A 21,492-nucleotide genomic window follows, 5' to 3' on the forward strand; every position below is an offset into this window, starting at 1 on the left:
AGGGCCAAGGGAGGCAACGGGGGCGGGGGGGGGGGGCAGGCTAAGGAAGTTGGGGAGGGGCCCCGAGGCCGTGCCAGCCGGGATCAGCTCTGGTTGTCCCCCTTCAACAGACAAGTGGAGCCAAGCCCTCAGACAGCAGGCCGCGGCCTGGAAGGGAACTGGAGCCCTGAAGCCTGGGGTCTGAAGCTGTCTGAATGTCTGTGGGGCCTGCCTTTCACTCACGGCAGGCCTGCCCTACTGTGTTCCCAGCCAAGGGAGAGAGGAGCCCCCAAAGTACTCCTCCAAAGAGTGGTGATGCTCTAGAGATTGGGCTGGGGGCCTGGAGGCCTTCCTGGAGGAAGTGACAGACAACCTGGGGCTTGGTGGACCAAGTGGGGAGGGTGGGAGATCAGGTGCCAAGGGGGCCACAGTACGATGGGCCCAGCACCGTGGGGAGCCAGCCTGAGTGGGGGCTGAGACAGGGCAGGGGTCCCCAGGCCCTCTCCTCCCTGCCTCTTCCCAGGGCTACTGAGTCAGGCTAAGAGAGGCGGCTCCTTCCACCACACCTATGCCTTGAAATGCGTCTTCCAAGATGAGGGGAGGAAGCAGCAGTCCTTGCTGGAGCCTGACTCCCCCCACTTCCCTGAAGGACCCTGCACCACCTACTCCCCCACCTCAAGGGAGGAGTTCGGGCTTGGCCGAGCAGGCCTGTCTCCCTTTGTGGGGCTACTCTTCCAAGGCCCCTCCCTGTCCCTGGCTGGCTGGGGTCACACCCAGCCCCCATCCTGCCAGAGCAGAGGGCCCTCCAGGCATGCTGCTCTGCCTCGGACGCCCCATCTGCCCTCAGTGACCTCTGGGGTCTACACTTGTCCTGAATGTGCTCCGCTCACAGTGGGCAGTGAGCAGGGCCCCCTGGGAGGGAGGGAGGAGGGGATATGCGCCACTCCCCAGCCCCGGCCAGGGAGGGAAGAGAGGCTGGGCGGGAGGGGGGGGGCAGTGCGGGTGACTCATGGATGCTCCTGCCCCCCTCCCCGCCCCCCCTGCCCCCCCAGCGCCCTGCTGCACCGGCCACCCAGCCGTTGGTCCCTTCCTGGCAGACCCTGTTTTACCACCGTGGGCCCTCCCCAGACCCAATCCATGGGTGCCCATGGCCTCCTCTCCCTGCAGCCCCAAGGGGGGCTGGCTGCCGCTGGCTTTACACCCCTGAGGCCAGCCAGGCCTTTCTTTCTGTATCCAGGGTTGAGTGGACAGTGGGTCCGTGCTCTCAGGCCTGCCGTCCCCATCCAGGCCCATGGCCACCCACCGCGCAGCTCACTGCCCCCTGGCTCTTGGGCCCCACTCTGCTTTGGGGCTGGCAATCGTTCAAAAGGAAGAAGAGTGCCCACCTCCCCGGTCAGATGCCAGCCAGGCCCCCAGGCAAGGGTCAGTCCCCTGGAAGGGCCGTTGGGTCCCTGAGAAAGCAGCTGTGGGCAGTGTAAGGACACACAGGCAGGGCTGCTGCCAAGACAACTATTTGCGGACGCCGAGATGTGAATTTCACACGATTTAGCCGCAGGCTGCGGGGTGCCGACACCAGGGGCACGGTGTCTGTCTCAGCCTGCCGGTAACCCCGAAGCTGGCTGTGTGCGGCCTCGGTGTGCCTCAGTCCCTGAGCCCCAGGCTCCCTCGGCCGGTGTGGGGCTGTTCTGCTCTCCAGCCCGGAGGCCCGGCTGGTCACCAGGGGCTCTGCCCTCCCTCCATTTCTTCAGAGCCCGGTCCTCGGCCATGTCTGGCCAGTGGTTCTGGACAGCTCCGTGGCTGGGGGCTGCGCAGCTGGTGTGGAGGTGTGGAGCGGAGAGGGGGAAGGACCTAGGTCCTCAGAGACACGACCGTACCCCCAGACAGTGTGTCGTGGGCGCCAGGTGTGGTTTCACTGTCCAAGGTGTCTTAACTGGCCGCAGGCCCAAGACGACGGCACCGGGGGTGCCCCCGCGGCCAGCTGTGCCTGGCCCATCCTCTGGTACATGTGGCCGCCAGCTGACCCGCAGAGGGACGCCCTGGCCCAGATGGCTAGGCCTGCACTGTCCTGCCTGAGGGAACCTCCCCACCGTCCTTGCCCCAGACTCCCAGGGGTCTGTCTTTGGCCTGCACCAGCTCCTCAGGCCCAGGGCACACTGGCCTGACTCGGGGCCATGGATGCGTCTGTCCAGGCCACCAACAGTCCACCTGCATGCTGAGTGTCCACGCACCTGCGGACACTGGATGAGCACGTGTGCCCCGTGGCCCTGTGTCCAGTGTGGTCCCCTCACAGCGTAGCCAGGCCAGCCTGTCACCCCTTCTGAAAGTGGACAGGACGTGGGCTCACTTTTCCATCAACATTCCGGGGGTCCAGCCAGAGAAGCCCCATCCAGATGGGCCTCCAGATCACTGGAGGGAAGGCCCATTAAGAAGCGCGTGATCGCTGACGGCCGGGTCTTGGAGCACAGCCCACACAGACTGACGTGTGAAGGAGAGAGGGGCTGGGTACCCGGCTGGGCGCCTGGCGTGAGCTGGGCTGGGGGGACTCACACGTCAACCCTCCCGGACACTGGCCCAGAGGAGCCCTGGCAGGTCTCAAGGCCATGAGCACAGGACTGGCCCTAGGGCCTCCTCTCAGCCCAGGCCACTTCGCGGGGTGGCACAGGTGCCACTTGTGTAGCCATGGAGGATGAGGGTCTCGTGGAGATGAAGCAGGCGGTGCTGACTGCTGGACGGGCCAGGGCCAGGGGTGCGACCCAGGAGTGCCAGGGCCCTTCCTAAAGCGGCTGGGGTCAGATCGGAGCCACCAGAAACTGGGGGGGGGGGGGGGCAGGCCATTGGGCCCGGGCCCTTAGTCCCCAGGGCCATCTGGTGGGAACTGAAGCTGGGCTCTGGCCGAGGACCAGGGCTTTTCTGGAAGGGAGGCAGGGCAGGGGGGTGGCCCTGCAGGCTGTGGGGCCTGGGCCCACCCTGTTGTCAGCCCCCAGGGACCGCACTGGGACATCACCCTGGCTAGCATCTCAAGGCTGGGGGCGCACTGGCCTTAATCCCTGCCAAAACCTGCCTGGTGGACCCCACTGTCCTTGAGGCCCCATGTCGGCACGGAAACCCGACGCCAGCTGCCCCCAACCCATCCTCCCCCAGAGCCCCCCGCTGCTCCCCCTGCCGCCTAGGAGCCGGCGGGCCAGGGTCTCTCCCTGTGCAGGGTGGTGGCCACCCCTCCTGCAGCCTTTGTGCCTGTGTGACCCTGGGGGCACGGAGTGTGGGAACGGGGCTGGGGGCCACGGGACACAAAGGCTGGGGAGGGGCGGGGTCAGCGGCCACTGCCCCTCTTCCTGTCGGTCCCTAGTCTGGTCGTCAGGAAAGAGGGAGGGTCTGCAGGAATGGGCTGGGCACAGGTGTCCCCGCTGCCCCAGGTTCTGGGCATGGGTGCTGGGAGGTGGCTGCCTGCAGTCCCCCTCACATCCCCAGGCCAGGGGAGCCCTCTGCTTGCATCCGTCCCCTGCCAGACATCAGTCTGGGCCGGTGTCCACCTCCACCCCGGGGGCCCCCCGCCCAGCCCTGTTGTGTCCTGAGTGTCTGTGAGCCTGTAGCCTGAGGCCCGACCTCTTCTAGCTGCAGGCTCCTCTCTGGCCCAACACCCTCCGTCTCCTGGGGACCCTGTGGCCAGCACTGCCTGAGAGCTCCCCAAGGCAGGGTCACCGTCCTGCAGTGGCCTCTCCTCCCGGGTGCCCGCTTCCGGAGGCCAACGTCACTGACTCCTAGGACACGCCCTACTTGCACACGGGGACCACAGCCTGCTCCCCACCATAGCGGAGGGGGACCAGAGGGACAGTAAAAATAGACATTACACTTGGGCCATGTCAGGGGTTCCTGCTTACGCTTTTTTTTTTTTTTTTTTTTTAACTCCAATCTCTTTGATAAAATATTTTCCCATAGCGGACGGCACTGGGAACATCCATTTGGCGGATGTTCCTGACGGACGATCCCAGGCCCAGGTGGCCATTTTCAGGGGTCCATGACCCTGCCCGCCACAGGAGACCCACCACCCCCTCACCCGAGCCTCCCTGCCCACCTCTGGCCTCCACCTCGTGGCTCCCTGTCCTCATGTGCAGATGCCCCAGAAAGTGGACCCTGTGCCCAAGGCACATGCCGAGTGTCAACACAGCTTGGAGGCAGGTGCTGGGCACTAGAGTGGGGCACGGCCATGGACCCCTGGCCGGGCACCTAGCCCAGGCCTGGACCAGCCCTCTCCCATTCTGACTTGCTTCCTGCCTTGGACCCTGATGCACCAGCCCAGAGAGTGGCCAGGCTCACTCTGGGAATGCCTGTGTGTCAAGTGGGTTTTCCCTCCGGGAATGGCACTAAAATAGCATAAGGAAGGAAAAGAAAATGGAAAGTCAGCCTGGCAGTGGGAGGTCTCCAGGGAGATAGCCAGCTCCAGCCCGGGCCGGGCGGCAGGGGCTCTGAGCCAGCGTCCAGGGTGCGCAGGCCCCACCGGAGCACGGGGCGGGGCCCTGAGGACAGAGGCCCTCCCTGGGTCAGTCCTGAGTGTGACGCTCCCTGCTGGTCAGCGGCCGGCACTTTCTCATGTCCAGACCGGCTCGAAAGCCAGGCTAGCCCATGGGGCCACGTGGAGCCAGCCTAGTGGCTTCGCTGAGCTTTGGGCCATCGCCCGGGAGCGTCTGTGGGGCACCTCTTCGGGGCTTCTCGGTGCTTGCCACCCATCTACCTTGCCTGGCCCTGAGAACAGCGGGGCACTGGGTGGGGAGTAGGGGTGGCCAGTGTGCAGGGTGGGGTGGTTGGGCGTTCCTGGCTGTTTCTCAGGCTGAGCTCCTGGGGTTCAGCTGGGAATGCCGTGGCGGAGGGGCTCCAGGAGCTCTGGGTGGGAGTGTGGCCGGAGGCCTGCCCAGACCTGTGCTCACAATGACCAGGTATTTGGTCTGAGAACATGCGTGGGGACCCCGGCCTCAGGCCCAAGCATTAATACTGCCAGCTCCCTGACACAGAGTAAGCTTAGTCCTCCCACCGCTTCCCCAGATGTCTCTGTGGTGACCATGGCCAGTTCCAAATTTAGAAATCCTGGCTTCTCAGAAACCCCTTTCTCTGCCCACTTGGCTCCATAAAGTTGGCCTTTCAGGCTCCTAGTGCACATTCCTGGACCCTCCCACACAGTTATCTGCCACCCAGGGAGGGTCCTGCCCTGGGGCACACCCAGCACACTTTCTTTTGGCGCTGAGCTCAGCTGGAGGCCACTGGCCAGCCTTGGAACCAGAAGCTCTCCGGGCCCTTTCTTGACAAAGGCCCGTCAGGCGTCCACATGCAGCCTTGCACCTGTGCTCCTGCCTGCTGCCTGGCAGCCAGCGCCTGACTGCAGCCACACACAGGGGTCTCTGCCTGGGACGCCCCCTCCCGCTCCCCCCTCGAGCCTGGGGTGGCTGCCCTCTGCTTCTTGGCCAGTGCAGTCACATGGCACCAAGTCGTGGACCCTGTCTGTCCTCCTCCCCAGCTAGTCTTGGCGGAATGCGTATATACCTCAAATAAGGACAGTGCTGGGCAGAGCTCCCGAGCCGAGGCTTCCCCTTTCCCGTGCCCGTCCCCAACCTAGAGGGCCTGATGCGTGGGCCTCCAGACCAAGACCCCAGGGAGCCCAGACCCAGCACCTTCCCTCCCTGCTGGCCAGGGGCAAAGCCTGAAACCCGAGCCCGCTCCTCACCTGCTACAGATGCCACCTCTCACCTGGACTCCCTCCCCCCTGCTACCTGCTGCAGCCAGAATAGGTCTTAGCACCTCTGTGCCCCCGGATGGCGTCCCCCCCCCGGGGGGTTGTCTTCTGTCCTGGGGTGCTGGAGAGCTGCCCTCTCTGGCCAGGGCACTTGCTGGTCCCCTATCAGGGCTGGTGCAACTCTGCCTCCCAGCCTTTGAACTGGCTCCATACTGCACCCACCCCACCTCCCTGGGGCACATTCTGCATCCTGCCCCTCGCACCTGGCAGGGCAGGGGGGCTCTACAACTGCCCAGGGCGGAGGGGCAGGTGGGGCCGTGGACACTCTTCCGGGTGCGGCTGCCTTCGGTGCCCTCACAGGCCTGAAGGAGGTCAGCCTGCTCCCCAGCATGAGGCTTCCCGGGGCACGGGTGGGGGTTTCCTCCCAGCTACCCAACTTCCTGTTTTCTCAAGAAAACTTAGCAGCAGAGGCTCTGAAAAGCTCATTAAAATGCCTCCCAGGCATCCCGGACGTCCTGGGGTCTTTACAACACTTGTCGGCTTGAGCACAGACAAAGAGAGGCCGCAGACGAGGTTCCTGTCCTGCCAGAGCTCGCTGAAGGAAAAGGCCCCGCGGTGTACTTCCCGCCACCAGGATGACCACAGTCATTTCTGGCAGGGCCGGGGACCCGGGGTCGGCACAGGCTGTACCTGAAGCTGGGTAGAGGGGGGTCCAGGACCTGAGGAAGGGCCTCCCTCCCTCCTGTCTCCCTCACACTCGGCTACATGCCTGCCCTCAGGGTGCCCCATCTCCAGACACAGGCACACCAAGGTGGGATGATGTCCCATGAGCCTGGCTGGAGACCCTAACCCCTACCCCCCTGCGCTGCAGAGGTGAGGCCCAGTGTCCACCAAACAACTGGGCTTGGAGAGGTGCTCCTCACAGAGCTTCATCATGGCCCCAACTCCAAATATTCCGGGAATAGCCAGCACTCTGCACCAGGAGCCACTGAGGTGCACTAGGACTGTGCCCTGTGGGGACCCCATGCCTCAGTGCAGCCACGCCCCGGCCTGCACCACCTCCCCCTAAGCCAGATATGGGGGCTAGGACTCGGTGCACCCAGGCCGGCAGAGAAGGGAGACGAGGGCGCCCCCTCCCCGGTCCGAATCGACAGACAGGACCCAGGCCTCAGACCCCTCTCTGATCTTAACCCTAGACATGGCTTTCCCGACCCAGACCTTTCTAGACGTTAGAATGGACCCAGTGGCGCCCATCTGCCCCAGATGGGGCGGCGGCGGCCGCTTGGAAGGGCACAAACGCTAAAGCACATGACCTCTGTTGTCTTGCCACCAGCCAGAGACACGCTGGGTCTCCTGCCACAGCAGTGGCTTCCTGACAGCCCTGGGGCTCACACACTGGCCCAAGGCAGGCCGGGGCAGGTGGGACTCACCTGGCAGCGGCTGAAGATGTCTGCGTGGGTGACTCGAACGTTGAAATGCCTGAGCACGGCCTTGGCCTGCTGACGGGCCTTGAGGGAGCAGTCCACCCAGAGGCAGCGCCCAGCCCCGACCTGGGCCCGGAGCTGCACGGAAGCACAGCCGCTGAGCCGTGGGCACAGGACCCAGAGCCTCTCCAGGCCCACCTCCCCTCCCTGGGCTCCGGGGCCAAGGGCTCCTCCCCCCCAGCTCGTCCCCCCAAGTGGGACAGCCGTCAGCCCCCACTCCCACTAGCCCCCGCGGCGAGCAGACCCCGAGGGCGGTGGCCCAAGGGCCAGGCTGAGGCTCCCTTGGAAAGATGAGCCATCTTCAGGGCCCCCACCTTGTGGTATGGCAGCCCCGACGTCAAGATGATCCTTCCCTCCTGCCTGGCAACCTGTGGGGAGGCAGAGGGACAGGTGAGGGGCAGGCTGGTTCCAGGACAAGGGCTACTTCAGCCCCCGCCTCTGCCCTGTCCGGCCTCTGCTGCCACCACCGCTCACCCACACCCCCACCCCCCACCCCGGCCCCCACGCTGCCCGCCTGGGGCCTGCGCGGCCAGCAGAGTCCTGGGCCGCTGCCTCATTGTGCAGATCGGGTCTTAAAATCGTGCAAACATTTTACATAATTGCAAACAAAATTTGAAATCAAAAAAGCAATCTCTAAAAATCCAAAGATGACGAGACCAATGAACTGCAGAGAAAGAAGTCTTCCAAGCGCCCTGAAAGCGCGGCGAACTGACCGCGCAGCTCCAGGCTGCCGTGCTAGCGGCCAGGGCGAAGAAGCCGGGCAGCGGTCCTGTCGCCGGTGCTGACTCTGGCGGCGTCCCTCGAAACGCTCGCTGCCAACTGTGCCAAAGACAGATGGCCGACGCTGGTGCTGAGCTGGGTCCGGGTGGGAGAAGGAAGGGTGAGCACGGGAACCAGGGAGGTGGCACCACGGCTTCAGGCCTGACGGGAGCTTCGGTACGAATTTCACACGTGCGTGTGCACGTGCGTGCCTGTGTGTGCACACACATTGAAAAGCATTTCATCACTCTGTCTACCACAAAGGCCTCCAAATGAGAACAACCATGTAGCTAGGAGCAGCCTGTGCCCAGACTGGTTTCCAAACAGGTGGAAAGGGAATCGGGCTTTTTTTGGAGAACTCGCTGACTCCAGGTCTGAGGCAGAAAATGCACACAGTGAGGCGGGCACATCTCGCCATGTCAGAAAGCAAAGAAGTCATCAAAGTCCACAAGTGCCACGTGAAAAGGACTGAGGACCCAAGGAAAGCTCTCACATGCCACAGGGGGGCAGGGCACCCATCAATGAGGTGACAGCAGCAATGCACAGAGACGTCAAACATGGCGATATTGATGGGTTTGGCACATTCTAAACAACCCCTAGTGATCTCTGAAGTGTGCAAGGGGCCAACACGAAAATGTAAGAGTTAAAACTATAAAAATCTCTTTTTTTAAGTTCATTTGTTTATTTTGAGAGAGAGAGAGAGAGAGAGACAGCATGAGCAGGGGAGGGATCGAGAGGGGGTGTGGAGAGAGGGAGAGAATCCCAAGCAGGCTCCACGGTGCCAGCTGCGGAGCCCGATACGGGGGTCGAACTCACAAACCATGAGATCATGACCTGAGCTGAAACCAAGAGTCGGATGCTTAACCGACGGAGTCATGCAGGTGTCCCCAAAACTAAAAGAAAACTAAAAACTAAAAATCTTAAAAGAAAACGTGGTGTGGGAAATGCCATGGCATTGTATTTGGCAACGATTTCTTGGATATGGCACCAAAAGCAAGGCCGACAAAATTAAAAACAGAAAAATTGGACTTCATGGAAATTTAACACTTGTACATCATAGGACACTATCGAGAAAGTGAAGAGTGAGTGAAGATATTTGCAAATCATGTATCGGCTCTGGGATTAATATCCAGAATGTATAAAGAACTCCTACAAGTCAGCAACAAAAAAGCAAATAACCCGATTAAAAGTGGCCCAGGGGCTTAAACAGACATTTCTCCAAAGAAGACGTGCAGATGGCCAACAAGCACATGAGAAGACACTCAACATCTTTAATCGTTAGAGAAATGCAAATGCAAACGACGAGATACGACTTCACACCCATTAGGGGAAATAAGTGTTAGTGAGGATGGAGAGAGGTTGGAGCCCTCATGCGTGGCTGGTTGTAATAAAATGGTATATTCACCATGGAAAACAGTATGGCAACGTCTCAAAAAGTTACACGTAGAATCATCATATGATCCAGCCATCCCGCTTCTAGGCACAGTCACACAGGAACTGGAAGCGGAAACTTGAACAGATACTTGGACAGAAAGGTGCGCACTGGCATTACTCACAACAGCCAGAAGGTGGAAAGGACCCAAGCGTCCAGGTGAGTGGGCGCACGCGCACACCACACATACACACACGCGCACATGCGCGCGCACACACGCACACACGCTGGAATTTATTCAGCTTTAAGAAGGAAGGAAAGTCCAACACGCTACAATGCGGATGAACCGTGAAGACATTCTGCTCCGTGAAATCACCCAGACACAAAAGGACAAATACTGTACGATTCTGCATATATCAGGTATTCAGAAAAATCTAACTCATAGAGAAAGAAACTAGAATGGTGGGTCCCAGGGGCTGGGGGAGGGGGATGGAGAATGCTTAATGGGTACAAAGCCTTTCTTTAGGATGATGAAAAATTTCTGGAGCTAGATAGTGGTGAGGGTTACACAACACTATGAGTCCTTAATGTTACTAAGTGTACACTTAAGAATGGTTAAAATGATCAATGTTTTGTATATTTTACCCCAAAAAAGAAGAAAAAAAGCAATAAAGCGAGTGGTTACCTTGTAGTGATAACAAACATACGTCTGTGTGATGAATAAAAAACAAAATAAACAAACACAACTGAAGTAAATATGAAGAAAGAAGCAAATGAATGGAAAGTTAAGAGAAAATATACAGACAAGGTATACGGAAATGACCAAGCATAGGGGCGCCCGGTGGCTCTGTCGGTTGAGTGTCCGACTTCGGCTCAGGTCATGATCTCACGGTCTGTGAGTTCAAGCCCCACGTTGGGCTCTGTGCTGACAGCTCAGAGCCTGGAGCCTGATTCTGTGTCTCCCCCTCTCTCTGCCCCTCCCCCGCTCATGCTTTCTCAAAAATAAATAAGCCTAAAAAGAAAAAGAAGAAAAGAAAAAAAGAAATGACCAAGTACTGATGACAAACATCTCAACAGCAACGATGGACACCAGAAAACAATGGGCTATTTTCAAAGTTTGTCAAACTATAGTTATAAACCCAGACACTCTCTTTCAGGAGAGAGAAGACATAGAGATTTTTCAGGGAAAAACAGCCCCAGTGAAATGATGTAGTAAAAGAAGTTCTTTTAGCAAGAAAGAGCTTGCTTTTTCTTGGAGCAAGTTCTGTTGTACAAGGGCACATGCACACAGCATAAACTCTACAAGCCATCAAATACACAAATACGACGTCTAATTAGTAGAATCAAGAAAAACCACATTGTGTTAAAATATTGGAAAATAACAACAGGTAAGTTGGGAGGGAGAAAACCGACTCGATCTAAGCTCCTCGTATTAACTTTAACTCTAGACAACGTTAACTCAGATATAAATGTTAAAATTTCTAGCATAACCTCTAAAAGAACAGAAATCTAACTTATAGGGGCACCTGGGTGGCTCCGTTGGTGAGCGTCTGACTTGTGACTTTGGCTCAGGTCACGATCTCACGGTTCGTGACTTGGATCCCCATGTTGGGCTCTGCGCCGACATCGTGGAGCCTGCTTAGGATTCTCTCTCTCTCCTCTCTCTGGATCCCCCCCCCCCAAAATAAATAAGAAATGGAATTTATAACTTTCAAACTAATAGAAAAATAGAACAAGGGTGAAAAGCTAAAAGAATGTTAAGAAACAAAGGGAAAAAAGAACAGAAGTAGAAGCAACAGAAAACAGAAGTTAGGGGAGCACGACTGAACCCAAAGGGTATTAGCAATTACGTTAAACGCACACAGACTAACCTAATAATTTAAAAAGCCAAGATTGTCAGACTAGATTTTTTTTTCACATTTAGCTAGAAGCATCTTATAAGAAACGCGTATGATACACCTAGTCTACAAGAGTAAAGGAACGTTGAAAGTAAAAGGACTAGGAATGATATACAAACACTAACCAAAGAATACTGGAGAAATGACGTCAATATTAGTTAAAATAGACTTTATGGCAAAGAGCATTAGTAGAGCCAAAGAGGTTGATTATTAGGTAATAATTGTAAAAGATTTCAAACAAGAAGATATAAGAAGTCTAAAAATTATATGCATATGCACCTAATAACATAATTTAAAAACATATAAAGCAAATGCTGACACAACTACAAGAAGAATTTGATGAACCCACCATCATAGGAGACTTCAGTACAGAGAATTAGGCAGAAAAATAATTGAGGTACAGATGATTTGAGAAATACATTAATTCAGTTTGATCTACTGAGTATGTGTATGTATGAGAGAGAGAGAGAGAGAGAGAGAGAGAGAGAGAAATGAGCATGATTAGAGGAGAATATGTATCCTTTTAAAACCCACATGGGGGGCGCCTGGGTGGCTCAGTCAGTTGAGTGTCGGACTTTGGCTCAGGTCATGATCTCACGGTCAGTGAGTTAGGGTCCCGTGTCGGGCTCCGTGCTGACAGCTCAGAGCCTGGAGACTGATTCTGTGTCTCCCTCTCTCTCTGCCCCTCCCTGGCTCATGCTCTGTTCTCTCTCTCAAAAATGAATAAATGTTAAAAAAAACAACAACATTAAAAACAAAAACCCACATGGAACATTGATTAAAAAGATCGTCTACTTGGCTATATAAGGCAAGTCTTCACAAACATCTAAATTAGCACTATATAGACGATGCTCCTTGATTACTATTCAGTTAGGTTAGAAATCCATTTTAAAAAGAGAACTAAAAAGCTCTAAAACTCCAAGCTTTCTGAAATTAGAAAATAGTTTTCTAGAGAACTCTTGAGTCAAATAAGTAATTGTAACAGGCACTCAAAAATTATTACAACTATAGAATGAGAAAAGTACTACAGATCGAAACTGATGGAATGCAGTGGAAACGGTACTTCAAGAAAAAATTTACGGTCTTGAATGTGTACATCATCAAATTCAAAAGGCTGAAAGTTAAGGAGCTAAGGAGCACCCCACTTGGAAGTAACCCCAAGAAAGCAAAAGGAAGGAAACTATAAAGATAAGAAAAGAAGTTAATGAGACAGAAAACAAGAATGAGATAGAAAGGATCAACAAGCCAGATACCAGTACTTTGAAAAGACTTATTAAGTTAACAAATCTCTGTAAGATCCAGAGAACAGAGGAGCGCGAGTGCCCGACGGTGAGACCGGAAGCTGAGTGCTGCAGACACGGCGGGACTCACGCAGAGAACACCAGCGACGGCGTGGTTCTGGGACACGGGGCGGGAGGGACACGTTCCGGAAAAAGATTAATTACCAAAAGTGACCCAAGAAGATGCAGACAACTGAACAGTCCTATAATTATTAACTAAGACAGAATCGGCTCTAGAAACCCCTTCCCCTAACATGCCAGGCCCGGAAGCCTCGCAGGAAGTCAGCCAGCACTGGAGGAGAAGAGAATTCGAATATGACTCCAAGTGGCAGAAAGAGGGAAGACGCCTCCCCGTGTTTACGAGGCCAGAAAAGAGGGCGATGAAGGAGCAGTGCTGTGTCAGACGTGTTCCCGGGGGACCCAAACTTCCCACATAAGACCTTCAAACCAAGGCCAGCGGTATAGGAAAGGGTCACAAGCTGGGCCAAGACAGGTCCAACCACGGAGGTTATCTCGGTTGCTGCAGAGGCAGCTTTCGGCAGATCCCCATCTCCTTCGTGACGGGAGGGCAGCCGGGCATTGGCTTCGTGCTGAAACAGCCCCCGGGCTTTGGAGGGCGCGGGGCAAAGAGGCCACCGCTTCTGCGCAAGTGAGCGAAGGATAGGAAAAGGGCAGAAGCTGAGGCTGAAAGGATTGGAGAGGGAGGAAGGGCAGCTGTCCGTAGGCGGTGGGTCCGCAGGAGGCCCCGAGACCTGACTGCCGGCTCAGCAGAACCGAGGAGACTTTCAGCAGGCTTCTGGGTGTGAGATCAATTCTTGGCAAAACCGCCAAGTTCCTGGGTGAGCTCTGCGGAGCGAGGCAGCGGGGCTTAGTGGAGAGGGCCGGAGCGGGGAGGTGGGAGGCCGCCTCCCTCCCCTCACCTGACCGGCCGTCAGTGCGGTTCCAGGCTTTACCCGAGCGGCTGGGCTCACCCCACCTCCTGCCAAGGTGAAGAGCAAAGCCAGAGGGATGGAGACAGGGGAGACCTTTCTAGGGCAGGGTCCCCAAACCCCCCAGGCTCACTGGCTCACTAGAAGGACTCGTGTGTGTTCTCATTAATGGCAAAGACTGATTCTGGGGCAAGGATACGAAGCAAAACGAACACGTGGAAAGGCACACGGGCGAGGGGCTAGAGGCACGGGGTGCACCCAGCAGCAGGGGCACGCGGCAGGGAGAGCTGGCTGTCAGGCAAAGCCGCAGGGGCTGTACTGGGGCCGGGTACACGGGCACCTCGGCCTGGCCTACGCCCAAACTGCCGACTCCCAGAGAGACGGGGGGGCGGGGGGGCCCACACAGAACACACGCTGTGTGGACGCCGCAGGCACGGTGAGCCACCTTCAGCATTTCAGGAAAGTGCCATATCAGCGAGGGAACGTTTGCTGGCCAAGTGCTTCTGCACGGGCCTCTCGAAGGACGGCGTCAGGCCCGCTCCACCGACTTCCTCACCGAGCACGTCGTAGAGCTGGAGGCGGCAGCAGCTGGTGAACACAGCTTGGTCGGTAACCAGAGATCGGCGAATTAAAATACACGATACAGGTCTTCACACCGACAGGACGGGCGAGGACAGCTTGGTGCCAGTGGTGAACTTGGCTTGTTCCCACTTGCCCGTCCAGAGGCGCAGACCCTGGCTCTGCTGTCCTGCGATCTCAGGCCTGCGGCTTCTCCTGGGCAGATACGGAAGCTCTGCAGTCCCCCGTGCGGGCTGTGAACACGAAGTGTGAGGCCCACGCCCAATCCTTCCCTTTGCCACTTTGGCTGGCTGATTCCACGCGCTGGGTACTTTGACTAAAACGTCCTGAGGCGTTCACCAGTCTCTTCTTCCGTAGGTATTTGGTAAGGATATCCAGGGCAGGCAAGATTTTGAGGGCCTTTTGCCACGTGATGCCACGGATTCCCAGCGACCTGTCTCCTGTGGGAGACACTGCCTTTCAAGGTCGTCAGGTTAGAGCACCGAGTTGGAAACCCCGGACCCCACTCAGAGGACCCCTCCTGAAGGCTGTGCTCTGGAACCACACCTGGCACCAGCGTCTGTAGGAGCTTCGGTCGCCCGGAGAAGCAGCACCAGTCAGAGGCATAAACAAGGAACTGGCTCTCGCTCATGTGGCTGGCCAGGTGCACCTGAAGTCCACCGGGTGGCCCATCGGGGGCGGGTCATGAGCGGCAGGACACCACAGGCACGGCCCAGAGCTGTCACCGGTGGGTGGACTTTCTCCTCTAATTCCGGCTTCTGCCGAGGGAAGTCCTTCCCTGAGGACTCGGGCTTGGTGGGCACCCTCATGCCCTCACGGCCCTCCATAGCCTTTTGTGAACTCAAACTCTGACCTCTTCTCCATGGCACCTGGCCTCCCCTCGGCCACCCTTTGGAAATCAATCACTTGATTTTAGCATCTTCCACGGTCCCACCAGACTGAGAAGCCCCCCCCGACCCCGTCACCCAGTCTGGCTCCTCTTTGCTGAAGAGACCTTCTCCCAGCTGACCCTGTCCTCTCCCACTTGACGAGAAGCAGCAGGAGGCCCCGGGATGTGCCCTGAGCACCTGCGTGGGGGCCTCGGGTCTGGGGGGCTGCCTGACCAGCGCAGGACACGGCGCCCCGTTCTCTGCGAGCACCCCGCCTGCCTGCGGGGAGGACGCCCCTCGTGCCCCGGGGCCCTCAGCAGCAGAGCCTCGTTTCCCTCCAAGAACGAGCTTGTCCGTGCACTAGCAGCACACGAGATGAGCGGTACAGGAGGCGGGACCTCGAGGACAACTGCCCGCATACAGAACACACAGTTCCCTTGTGGGAGTTCTGATGCGGAAACACACGGTCCGGAAAGGTCCACGGAGGAGCACGGAGAGCAGCCAAGGGACCCAGCAGCTCTCTCTGGAAAGTGCCCGAGGCCCTGCCCCCGCGAGACCATCACCGCCCAGAGCGTTTCTGGCAGCAGACAAGCAAAGGGGCGCGAAGCTTCCTACTCTGGAGGCCCTGAAAATGCAGAATCCAGTCACAGCTTTGATCAGAAGGCCTGCTGGGCAGAAATGAGTCAAAGGGACTTTGGAAACTGGATGGCTGACACCAGTCCACGGCAAGTACGACACCAGGGCAGGGTCCGGGTCTGGCTCACACCTCCGTCCACAGGTTTGCACCGCGGAGAAGGACCACCCACAAATGCCGCCTTCGCCAGGGTGGGCCGGGCATCTCCTCTCAACTGAAGTTGGTGCGTTTTTAGGTCTGAATCCCAGCCCCGGCCGGCCCAGCAGCACTGAGCGGACCCTGCTTCTGTCTCGTGACCTTCAACGCCTTCTACCCGCAGTCCGCCAAGGCCGGCCAGGCTTCAACCCCGGTGCCCCAAACCGCCCTTGATTGCCAAGCTCCTTCCACGTCCGTCCATCCGTCTGTTCCGGCAGCGCCACACGCTCTGCCACCAGGACCTGCGCTCCCTCTCTTGTGTGGCCGCAGCGTTTCTCCCAAGCACCACTCTGCAGAAGCTGGGTTGCGGCCGGGCTCTGGGGGCGGGGGCAGACCCACCGGGCAACACCACCCTGTGCCTTGACTCCGACTCCTGCCTCCTGTTTCTGCTCTGAAGGGCTCATGTGATGATGCTGGGCCCACCTGAGTGATTCGAAATACTCTCTTGATTACGGGCTGATTGCAAGTTGATTAGTAAATTACATCTTTAAATCCCTTTTGTCACACAATATAAAAAAGCACAGGTATAACAGGGGTGTTTAAGGAACACGGGAGCCAAACCCCGTCTCCCATTTGCTGGCGATCACACGCTCTCTGGGGGGCAGGTGGGAAGACACCGCCCCCCCTGGCTCATGAATTCCTTGACCGATGACGTCTGGTCTGGAGTCCCCGAGAAGCCAGGCTGGCCACCTTGGTCTTGGCACCCCACAGGCTAAAAGCAGCCATAGCTGGGAAACAGGTGTTTTCTACAGGGACGGTGGCCAGGGCCAATGCCAGGACAGGCCCCTGGGAGAAGTGGCCGATGAGGGGCCAGAGATGGGGGAGAGCGCCACCAACCCCTCACGAACGGCAGGGGCAGGCAGCCTGGGGCAGGCTCCACTCTTTCGGCCTCAGCTTCCTCATTGTGGGGGGGGGGTGACACCAAGAATAGCCACCCACAAGTGCTGGATGTGTCAGGGGGCTGAGCCACGAATGGCTGGTCCTGCCCGCACCCAGTACGTGATATACAGGCAACCACGGTGGCTGCTTGCTCTGGGGCTCCTGGGCCACAGACAGATCCCAGTGCTCTGACGTCTCAGGGCCGCCACGGGCTCCGTGCTGCAGCCAGCCATCCAGTGAGCCTGGGGACCCGTTCCCAGAAGGACGTTTGCAAAGGCACAAAAGAAACCACGATTAACGGAAAACTACATCACAGCCATGTTTGTGCTCCCCTACAGCAGCGTGACCGGGAGCAGCCCAGGTGACCATCCATTCACACAACAGGACACTATTTGGTCGTAGAAAGGAAGGAAGCAACGGCACATACAAGAACATAGATGAACGCGGAAAACGTGCCGAGTGAGCACAGCCAGACTCCAGAACAGCCTCCCCCGCCCCCTGGGGACAGACACGGGATGGCCAGACCCCCCGGGGCCAGACACGGGATGGCCAGACCCCCCCGGGGCCAGACACGGGATGGCCAGACCCCCCGGGGCCAGACACGGGATGGCCAGACCCCCCGGGGCCAGACACGGGATGGCCAGACCCCCCGGGGCCAGACACGGGATGGCCAGACCCCCCGGGGCCAGACACGGGATGGCCAGACCCCCCCGGGGACAGACACGGGATGGCCAGACCCCCCCGGGGACAGACACGGGATGGCCAGACCCCCCGGGGACAGACACGGGATGGCCAGACCCCCCCGGGGACAGACACGGGATGGCCAGACCCCCCGGGGACAGACACGGGATGGCCAGACCCCCCCGGGGACAGACACGGGATGGCCAGACCCCCCCGGGGACAGACACGGGATGGCCAGACCCCCCGGGGACAGACACGGGATGGCCAGACCCCCCCGGGGACAGACACGGGATGGCCAGACCCCCCCGGGGACAGACACGGGATGGCCAGGGGCCAGGGGTGGGGCTGGGGGGGGGGTGACAGTTGTGGTTCTGGTCCCACAACACTGTGGATGTACAAAAAGCCACTGAACTGTATGCTCTGATGGGTGAGTTGTGTGTTGAGTTTTATCACCATGAACCTGTGGAAAAGATTTCCATCCAAGTGCAAGCCCCTGAATTCCAAGACCCCAGCTCAGGATTTCTCCACGGCCCCGGGGGCTGGTGTCCTCACAGGCAGGCTCCTGCCACAGCTGAGAGCGGTGTGTGGTGTTTCCAGGGGCCACAGGACAACGGGGTGGAGGTGGGGGCGAGACCACTGGGGTCTGCCTGGGTCAGGCCCACTCCTGCAGGAGCTGAGAGGGCTCCCGCCGGCAGACCCCAGGTGCCCGGCAGCCACAAACATCGCTGTCCTTGGAGACAGTGTCCCTGACAGGCCAGGGAAGCCCTGCCCTCTGCCCCGGGGCTGGGTCTATGCAGCAGGGGCACCACGGCAGCTTGAGACACAGCCCCTGCTCCCAGCGGACAGGGGGAGAGAGGGGCCCCGAGCCCCAGCTGGGTGGGCACGAAGCCCCGCCACGCTCACCTCAGCTGCCCTTCGGTGGTCCTCGTTGGTGCCCAGCACGCGTACGTCCGCGCCCAAGCAGCGGAGGCTCCTTGCCAGCCCCTGCAGCATGTTGTCGCACACCACGCGGAAGGCCCTGGCCGGGACCTCTGGAGTGGTGTCCTCGCGCTCGGCCACAGGCACCTGCAACACGGCCCTGCTCAGAGGCCGGCGGCGCCCCTGCCCCGCCCTGGACTCTGTGGGGAGTGAGAGGCCTTCGGGCCGAGTGGCCAGCTCTTTCTCAGCCTTTAGAAAGAGAATCGCGAGCAGTATGGCCTCCATGCAGAACACAGCAGACGGACACATTAACAAAATGATGCGAGATCGCTCGCACCGGGCCCAGGCAGGGCCTCCACACGTTTCCTGGGGTGGGGGCTCTGTGTACGATGCAGCGGGGCTCGGGGCTCGGGAGCCACACAGTTCACGCGAGACACCGCCCTGGACCTTGGTGGGAGCATGTCAAGCCCGCTGACAGGACAGCGATGGGAACCCCCCTCCTCCAGGACGCTGACGGGGCTCTGCTCCCCTCCCAGGCCTCCTTCCCCGTCTGGTCCTCCTCCCTGAGAACTCTTATGAAGGGGTCCCGGGGGGCTTCACCCACCTGCCAAGGCAGGGCTGAGGCCTCCTGCAGGCGGGGCGGCTCCCGGGCCCCCGGTCTCTCGCTGCACCCTGGCTGCAGGCTCCTGGCCAGGTCCTCAGACAGGGAGAAGCTGGCAGGCTCTCTGCTCAGCGCCTGGTGCACCTCCAGCAGGCAGTAGGCGTCAGCAGCTGGGGTTGGCATGGGTCGGCCTCAGCCTCCATTGTGGGGGGCACAGGGGTGCGGGGTGTGGGGGAAGTAGGGGTGTGCACCTGCGTAAACCAGCTGCCCCTCGCTCAGCGGCCGCCGATCCCAGTTAGAGAGCTGCTGCGTCTTGTCGAGGGGCTTGCCCAGGACCTGCTGCACCAGGAGGCTGAGGCCCCGCAGCCCCCTGGCCTCATACGTGCCTCCAGCTGGCATGTTCACCACCCGCATCTGCCGAGACAGAGCCCCTCAGGGGTGAGCGGCCTGTGGGGGAGGAAGGATGGCCACCACAGTGCCAGGCGGCCCTGCCCTGGGGAAGGCCCTCACCCTCCAGAGCCGCCAGTGCGTGCAAGGGAGGGCGTGGATGGCCAAGGCAGGCTGCGTGGGGGGCCTCAGGTCAGCTCTGGGGATGACATCTTAGCCCCCAAGGGCGTGTGCTGAGAACTCAGAGGGGCCCAAAGCAGGGCTGGTTCTGGGGAAAGTGCGGGGACACGTGGTGACTCTCCCTCCTCCGCAGGGCCTGGTGACCTGTGGCCAACACAAAGGTGCTCTGAGGTCATGAGCTCATCCTGGCACACAGACACCCGCCAGCCCATGGTGAAGACCCCCAGCTGGCGCAGGGCATGGCTGTGCAGGCGGCTCAGCAGAGAAAGGAGGGCCCCCCTGCCCCCCTCGAGCGGACCTGCCTGTGCACCCGCAGCAGGTCCAGGCCGCCCCGCAGCTGCTTCTCCACGTGCGCCAGGGCCGGGCAGGAAGCACCCAGGCTCCGAAGGTCCCCCGCCAGCCCATAACCTGCAAGGAGGGCCGTCAGCGTGACAGGCACCCGAGGAAGGGGCCGGGGCCTTGCCCCAGCACCCTCCCCCTCGGTGGGCAGGGGCTTTGCTCACCCAGTTTCGTGATGGAGGGGTCCGAGAGCAGCCGGGACACCAGCCCGGAGAAGGCCTTCGACACCTGCCCTCCCGCTGGCCGCGAGAGCACAGGCAGGTCCAGCAGGAACACGCGGCCCTCCACTGCCAACTGCATGACTGATGCCTGGGGCCGGCCCCCCGTGCCAAACGAGGGTCTCCACTCCACGTCTACCCCGACCACCTGGCCGGGCTGCGGAGAGGGGCTGCTATGAGCAGGTGAGGCCCGCTGGGGCTGCAGGGCTGTGGCTGAGGGCTGGGAGGGTGCAGCTAGCCGGGCCCCCCCTGAGTGTGAGGTCCAGGTACGGCAGCCTCTGTTGGGAGGGCTGACCAGCCCTGGGAGCTCCCACGTGACCGGGGCCGCACCTGGCCCCTGGCTTGCCCGCCATTCCACACAGAAGGGGTCAAAGGAACCTGGCAACCAGGCCGAGGGCCCGGCCACAGTGCAGGTCTGGAGCTGCTGCAGGTGAGGGGGCAGTGTCTCATGCTTGTGTTTTGGGCCCAGGGTCTTCCAAATGGGCTGGTATGGGTGCCCTGCTCTGCAGGGGTGTCTGGGGTGGGTGGGAAGGACAGCCAAGCCTGGGGGTCCATGGTGTGGACAGAGCCCCAGAGCTGGCCACCCACCTGCAGCAACACCTCCTCGTGCCTGGCCAAGTCCTCCCAAGAGGCCAGGAAGTGGATGTCCTCCCTGGCGATGGGCAGCTGGTAGTAATCACCCTTCCTGTCCTCCAAAGGCGCCCTGGCCACCCTGGAAGAAGCAGAGCAGTGGCACCCACCCCCCGCTCTGGGCCCTTGGGGCCGCACCCCACCCCACCCCAGCACCTCCTGGCCTGGCCAGGCCCAGAGTAGACCTCAGAGAGGAAGGGGAGCTACGAGGGCCGCTGGCGCCTGGGGGGTCTTTGCGGTGTGCCCGCCTGTGCCCCTCCTCCCACACAGCTGCTCTCTCCGCCTTGCCCACCTGCTGCTGTCCCCCCACCCCCAGCCAACAGACTGCCGCTTCCTCAGGCCCTTGGGGGTGTGGGGCCTGGTTGTGGGCTCCGGCCCCAGGGTCTGAGGCCGGTGCGGAGGGGTGCGGGCTCCTGGCTCTGTGCGTGTCTGCGTTCTGGGAACAGGGGCATGTGCCCCCTCCTTGATTTTCTGGTCTCACTCCCAAAGTGCTGGCATATGTGAGTCGTGGGATCACTTCCCAAGGGGTGGGGGCCCCAGGGCGTGCTCCGCTCACCAGCCTCCCGAGCCTGGGGGCACTCACCTCTCCTGGAGTTCGAGCCGGCGGAGCTCGGCCGCCACTGTGGCTGGCAGCTGCTCCTCGGGCACTGAGAGGCCCAGGGCGCACTGCGCGGCCACGGCCTCGTTGCCGGGGGAGGCCAGCAGCTGCACTACCGCCTCTTGGGGCCACTCTTCCCGGCCCACCAGGCCCTGGGGACAGATGGGATGGGCTGTGCCGCCCGGCTCTGCCCCAAGGGGGTGCAGACAGTCCCGCACCAGGCCCAGACCTGCCCCCGCAGACCCCAAGGCTCTGTGCTGAGGGAGCTGTCGAGGACCTTCCACACGGTCAGGCTGGAGGGTCACCGTCCTGTGTCCGCAGCCCGGCCTGGCTCCCTGCGTCCGTCTCCCCATCTCCAATG

At 59.9% G+C, this 21,492-nt stretch overlaps 1 protein-coding gene across 2 annotated transcripts in view; it reads right to left on the reverse strand.

Annotated features, from left to right (window-relative positions):
• Positions 1–21,492, reverse strand: part of EXD3 (exonuclease 3'-5' domain containing 3) — an 81,332-nt gene that overhangs the window by 9,333 nt on the left and 50,507 nt on the right. For both annotated transcript variants that reach the window (XM_043566689.1, XM_043566688.1), the window contains exons 12-20: positions 21,117–21,283; positions 20,492–20,615; positions 19,850–20,060; positions 19,645–19,754; positions 19,031–19,193; positions 18,783–18,949; positions 18,164–18,325; positions 7,500–7,553; positions 7,132–7,263 (exon numbers count right to left, since the gene is read on the reverse strand). In XM_043566689.1, the coding sequence (XP_043422624.1) occupies positions 7,132–7,263; positions 7,500–7,553; positions 18,164–18,325; positions 18,783–18,949; positions 19,031–19,193; positions 19,645–19,754; positions 19,850–20,060; positions 20,492–20,615; positions 21,117–21,283 (1,290 nt within the window). The remainder of the gene's footprint in view (positions 1–7,131; positions 7,264–7,499; positions 7,554–18,163; positions 18,326–18,782; positions 18,950–19,030; positions 19,194–19,644; positions 19,755–19,849; positions 20,061–20,491; positions 20,616–21,116; positions 21,284–21,492) is intronic.

This window comes from Prionailurus bengalensis, chromosome D4, assembly GCF_016509475.1.
Source record: "Prionailurus bengalensis isolate Pbe53 chromosome D4, Fcat_Pben_1.1_paternal_pri, whole genome shotgun sequence".
Lineage (NCBI taxonomy): Eukaryota > Metazoa > Chordata > Mammalia > Carnivora > Felidae > Prionailurus > Prionailurus bengalensis.